The sequence below is a fragment of the Narcine bancroftii genome, chromosome 7, assembly GCF_036971445.1.
Source record: "Narcine bancroftii isolate sNarBan1 chromosome 7, sNarBan1.hap1, whole genome shotgun sequence".
Classification (NCBI taxonomy): domain Eukaryota; kingdom Metazoa; phylum Chordata; class Chondrichthyes; order Torpediniformes; family Narcinidae; genus Narcine; species Narcine bancroftii.
In genome coordinates, this window is record NC_091475.1 from 81,770,405 (window position 1) to 81,776,986 (window position 6,582).

General features: G+C 42.5%; 1 protein-coding gene across 1 annotated transcript in view; it reads right to left on the reverse strand.

Moving 5' to 3' along the window:
* Window positions 1-596, reverse strand: part of tm9sf2 (transmembrane 9 superfamily member 2) — a 73,074-nt gene extending 72,478 nt beyond the window's left edge. Inside the window, exon 1 of the mRNA XM_069890512.1 lies at window positions 342-596. Coding sequence (XP_069746613.1) covers window positions 342-581 — 240 coding nt within the window. The 5' untranslated portion in view covers window positions 582-596. The remainder of the gene's footprint in view (window positions 1-341) is intronic.
* Window positions 597-6,582: the final 5,986 nt, after the last annotated feature.

Here is a 6,582-nt window from a genome sequence, read left to right on the forward strand (position 1 = left end):
TCTGGAAGGCGGGGTGCGAGGGAATGGGCAGGGCAGACAAGGAAGTGGACAAGGCAGGTGCGGGGGATGAGGAGGGCGGAGCAGAGGATGAACAGAGAGGGTGGGGAAAGGGGATGAACAGGGCAGGGCGAGGAGGGTGGAGGGAAGCGGGGTCGGGGAAAGGTGGAGTCGAGGGTGAGAGAGGTGGGGTCAGGGAGAGATGGGTAGGGGAAAGTGGAGGGGAGAGGGGGAGGCGGGGTCTCGGGTCGAGGAGAGAGAGCGGGACGGGAGGATCCGGGAGGCTGGGCCTTTTTCCCCCGGGCTCTCCTCTGCGCTCGGCTCCCAAGGACCGACCGACTCACCTGGCACTCGGGGCTCTCGGTGTCGCAGAAGTTGACGGGGGCCAAGCCGGGCAGGTAGAAGCCCGCGGTACCCCGGACAGCGCCGGAGACCAGCAGCAGCAACAGCATCAGGGACATCCTCCAGCTCCCACTCAGCCAGTGCGTCGAAACTGGACACGTCACACCCGCACCCCGCAGCATTGTGGGAACGCGGAGGAATCCTCCGGCAAGATGGAGGCGAGAGAGCGGCGCCGCTGACATTGGACGGGCGTGAGGGGCTGCAGGCTCTCCCTTGGTTAAACATTTTGATGGGATTTCCTGTTTAAAATGAGCATTAACATCTGGGAATAGTATTGACCGGAGATGTTTACTCTAAACACACAAAATGCTGCAGAAACTCAGCAGGTCAGACAGGGCCTTTGTGTACCAAAGGGCTTGAGCCCTTCATCATGAGGCCACTGAGCTTCTCCAGCATTTTGTGTGTGTGTTTCCCCCCCCCCACTTGACCACAGAATCCTGTGCTTTACCTGAGATGTTAACTCTGTTTCTTTGCGGATGCTGCCTGACATGTTGAGTGCTTGTCCTTCTTTCAGGAGGCTTGCAGCATCTCCAGTTTGCTTTTGTGGCGTGGAAAAATTCTCTTGCCTCGGTGGTTCACGTTTCACTCCACAAATGCACCCATTTCCTCTTCCCTGCAGCAGTTATTTTCAAGAAAACGAAGTTTTCATCGAAAAGATGGTTTATCGCTTCAAGCCGATGGTCTGTTTTGTATTGCTGCTGTTTGTGGTAGTTTCCTTTGTGACAGGAATGACTATATTTTAAAAATATTTTAATGTCATTGGAACAGCTTGAGACCGTGAAAAGTGAAAAGTTCCCGGACAAATCTCAGCAGGACTATCAATAGGTGTTTTTAAACTGCAGCACCTGGGTAGCCCTCCTGGGACCCAGGTGCAATTAGTGGGGCAAATGTGCCTCCAGCACCTTTTAAGCTGAGAGGGGATGGAGCCATTAAATCGTCACACAAGCGAGTCTCCCCATCTTCCCCCAACAGCTGTCAACCTCTCCCCACCAGCAGTCAGTCTCTCTCCCACCGTCAATCGCGCTCCCCCTTCTGCCCCTGCGGCAGCCGACCCCTCTCCTCTCTCCCCCTCTGCCCCCCACCCCCCGGCAGTGACGTTTCACCCCGATCACCACAGACACTCCAGCCAGGGTTTCCCTGAGACGCAAATCGCCCAGTTAACACCATTTTACAAGGCAGTTTGAAAGCACCTACTGACTCCAAAGGCTTTTTTCCCCCAAAAATATACTTTATTTCACACGTACATTATTACACAAATACACCAAGGTCATCAAACAATTACTCCTCGTTGAGGAGGAAGTGCACACCCTGCAGTGCCCAGCGCTCCTGAAACCCTTCCATGGCTCCTGAGGACAACGCATGGTCCCTTTCTAAGGACATCCGGGCGCGAACGTATCCCTGGAAGATGTCCGGTGCATCAACTCAGAAAGAGCCCTGAACCGCTCGCTTTCGGGAGCTGCAGATTGAGAGTTTGGCCAGTCCTAGAAGTAAGGTGACCAGGACATTCCCCTCCCTTCCCGTCCCCTTCCTGACTGGCCAAAGATAGGCTTTAATATTCATTAGTTGGCCCAACTCCATGTGCTCAAAAGGAGGTAGTGAGGTTGACTTTTATGGCCAAGTCAGAGGGGGAAGGGTTACAGGGAATTGAGGCATCAGTGGGCAAGCCAGCCACTGCCTGCATCCAAATCTTAGCCTTTCCTTTCTGTTTATCTTCAGACCTCTGGACGTATGCCCTTTGTGTGATCTGTAAAAGCTGTGTTATTCCCTGTTCATACCAATTCTCTTTTATAATTTCTTCCCGATATCTGGGGCTGAATTAGTAACAAAGCCTGTCAATACCAACTGCTGGGGATCCTATATCCAACCCCCCCATATGGCTGTATGGTCGCACACAATCTATTCAGAAATGCAGAGGGGGTCTCCTCGGGACCTTGGGGAACCTCAAATGCCTTCTTAAAGTTCTGTCCTTTTGGAACAGACTCCTTCATGAAGGAGTCACGTGATGGAGTAGTGGCTGGTCGGGGAACTCCAGCCCTCTCTGGAAAAGTTTAAAAAAAACACAGAAAACACAAAGGCACAAACATAAAAATTAAAATAAAGTGAAAGTAAAGGTGGGAAGAAAATGGCAGCGAAGAAAGAAAAGTCGAAAGCAACAGGAAGAAGAGAAAGAGAAAGGACGTCGGAAGAAGAAGGTGAAGGCCTTACCTGTCCGAGGAGGCCCACCGCGGAGAGAGAAGCCCGCTCCCTAAGGTCAGTTGAAGTCCCGAGCTCGGGACTACAAAAATATCTCGCAGAGCCAAGCAAAAGTGCGCAAACGCACATGCGCGATGCGCATGACAAAAAAAAACACTGACGGGAGGGGGGACCAGCTGAGGAGTCGATTTCCAAAGCTGAGAATGACAGCTACAACACAACAACAGGAAGAGAACATAGAAAACAACGAGAACAAGAAAGAAGAGAGTAAAAAGAAAACAAGGAAACAACAGATGACCAACCCAGAGGAAGAAGAAGAAGAAGAACATAGAGAAATGGAAGAAGAAGGGAAAGGCAAGACAATGGATATATTTTTTTAAAGAATATATGGAATCAGTAAAAGAATGGCAATCACAAGAATTTAGTGAAATAAAAAGAAGAATTAAAAGTACAGAAGAAAAAATGAATAGATTAGAGATGGTCATGTCAGATATAGGAAAAAGAGTGGACAAGGTGGGAGAATGAGAAAAAGCCGTTGAAATGGAAGTAGAGGACTTAAAGAAATTAGAAGAATCTGATAAAAAAAAGTTAAAGAGACACAGGAGCTGTTAGCTCAGAAGATAGATATAATGGAAAATTATAATAGAAGAATTAATATCAAGATAGTGGGCCTTAAGGAAGATGAAGAAGGCAAAAATATGAAAGAATTTATAAAAGAATGGATCCCCAGGGTCCTAGGAAGACCAGAATTACAGGAAGAAATGGAAATAGAAAGGGCACATAGAACATTAGCCCTGAAACCACAGCCACAACAAAAACCAAGATCCATTCTAGTAAAATTCCTAAGATATAAAACAAGAGAAAATATATTGGAGAAAGCAATGAAGAAAATAAGACAAAAAGCCACTGGAATAAAAAGGTCAAAAAAATTTTTTCTATCCAGACATAAGTTTTGAACTCCTGAAGAAGAGAAAGGAGTTTAATACAGCAAAAGCGATCCTATGGAAAAAAGGATATTAATTTATGCTAAAGTACCCAGCGGTACTTAAAATAGTTATTCCAGGGCAGCAAAACAGACTATTCTCGGATCCGGAGGAAGCACAAAAATTTGCAGAACAACTACAAAACAGACAGAGAGATGAAGACATGTAACGAGAGTAAAAATGACCACGAACTATATGTATGTGTGTATATGGGTATATATATATATATATGCCTTTTGTCACTGACAAAAGGCAAAGGAGGAAAAACCCAACACCCAACCCCAACCAACCAATTTTCCCTTGCAACCGCTGCAATCGTGTCTGCCTGTCCCGCATCGGACTTGTCAGCCACAAACGAGCCTGCAGCTGACGTGGACTTTTTACCCCCTCCATAAATCTTCGTCCGCGAAGCAAAGCCAAAGAAATATATGTGTGTGTGTGTATGTATATATGTGTGTACATGAGTGTATCCGTATTTAAAGGAAAATATATAGAGTATAGATAAGAATTAATAAGGGAAAGAAAGGGAAGAGAGGAAGTAAAGAGGGAATTAAGAGAGTGACCTTTGTTATATATGAAAATTAAAATCTTTTCTGGGGGGGGCTGGGTGGGGAGGAGTTACGGTCACTGCGAAATCAGTTGACGCTTGCGAGTGAATTCGCAAATCCAAATGGAGAGGGGAGATGTGGTTGTCCGACAAGGGATAAAGGGCAACTCAGGAAGGGGAGGGGATAGTGGGGTTAAAGAAATTTTAGATAGGAGAATAAGGGAAATGTTTGATGTTTTAGAAATGTTGTCTTATAAAATGTTCAAAACAAGAAAGCAGAAATGGATAAGAAGGAAAGGTGATGATGAGGAAACGGAAAGGAAAGAAACAAAGTATGAAATGGCTACGTTGAACTATATGACTTTAAATATTAACGGAATACATAACCAAATCAAAAGGAAGAAACTGCTAAATTTACTGAAAAAATAAAAAATTGATAGAGCATTTGTGCAAGAAATACATTTAACTGAAATGGAGCACAAGAAATTAAAGAGAGATTGGGTAGGACATGTAACAGCAGTGTCATATAATTCAAAAGCTAGAGGAGTAGCTATATTAATCAGTAAAAATGTATCAATTAAAATAGAGGAAATAATAGATCCAGCAGGGAGATATGTAATGATAAAATGTCAGATATATTCGGAGTTTTGGAATTTACTCAATGTATATTCACCTAACGAAGATCAAAAATTTATGCAAGATATTTTTTTGAAGATAGCAGACACGCAAGGGAACATACTAATAGGAGGGGATTTCAACCTTAATTTGGATTCAAACATGGATAAAACTGGGAAAAAAAATTAACAGAAAGAACAAAGTAACCAAATTTATAATTAAATCGATGCAAGAAATGCAACTTTTGGATATATGGAGGAAACAACACCCAAAGGAAAAGGAATATTCATATTATTCGGGTAGACGTAAAACATACTCAATAGACCTATTCCTGTTATCAGCTCGCATGCAAGACAGAGTTAGGAAAACAGAATATAAAGCTAGAATATTATCGGACCACTGTAAGGTAAAACATCATGAGATGGGAATGTGTAGGGAGTTACCCTGTACAGGGCAGTAACAAGAAGGGGAGGTGTCCTTGTACTCCTGTTAGGTAAAACATCATGAGATGGGAATGTACAGGGCAGTAACAAGAAGGGGAGGTGTCCTTGTACTCCTGTTAGGTAAAACATCATGAGATGGGAATGTACAGGGCTGTAACAAGATGTAAATGCATCCTTGTACTTACAAGATAAGAGAGACATTGATGGATTGAGAGGCAGGAAGCTAGCAGGGAAAGGATAGCAACAGTTTTAGTCATTGGACAAGTAATGATATGATGATGTTCTAAGCACATATCCAAGGGTATAAAAAATCACCATTTTGCTGATAACGGTAGAATGCATTCTCCGACTAACATGTTTAGTCGCAAGTGTTACAATCCGGTAATAAAGAACAAAGAACCCTGATTTCGACTCAGCCTGGTGTTTGTCTCACTCATTCATGAACAAAGCAGACCTAACACCACTCATCTCTGTTATTGACAATAGAGTTAGAGGACCTCCCTCCAAGAATGTATAGATGGAGATTAAACTCCATGCTACTTAAAAGGCAGGATTTTAGAGAATTCATTGAAAGACAAATTAAAATGTATTTGAAATAAATACGGAATCAGTGAAAGATAAGTTTATACTATGGGACGCAATGAAAGCGTTCATCAGAGGGCAAATAATAAGTTATGTAACCAAGATGAAGAAGGACTACAATCAAGAAACAGAGCAGTTGGAAAGGGAAATAGCAAATATAGAAAAAGAATTAGCAATGAAGGAAGACACAACTAAAAGAGAATTGGCAGATAAAAAAATAAAATATGAAACACTACAAACATATAAGGTGAAGAAGAACATAATGAAGACAAAACAGAAATATTATGAACTAGGAGAAAAAATGCACAAAATTCTAGCATGGCAGCTTAAGACAGAACAAACTAAAAGAATGGTATTGGCATCAAGGAAAAAAGACAAACAAATCACATATAATCCAACGGAGATTATTGAAAACTTCAGAGAATTCTACGAACAATTATACCAAACTGAAAACGAAGGGAAAGAAGACAAAATAGATGAATTTTTAACTAAAATTGAACTACCAAAATTACAAATAGAGGAACAAAATAAATTAACAGAACCATTTGAAATAGTAGAAATACAAGAGATAATTTAAAAAAAACTACCGAATAATAAAACACCAGGAGAGGATGGATTCCCAATAGAATTCTTATAAAACATTTCAAGATTTATTAATTCCTCCCCTCCTGGAAGTAATCAACCAGATTGATAAAACACAAAACTTACCAGATTCATGCAAAACAGCAATAATTACAGTAATACCAAAGACAGGGAAAGATCCACTCGCACCAGCGTCATATAGACCAATATGTTTACTTAACACAGATTATAAGATAAT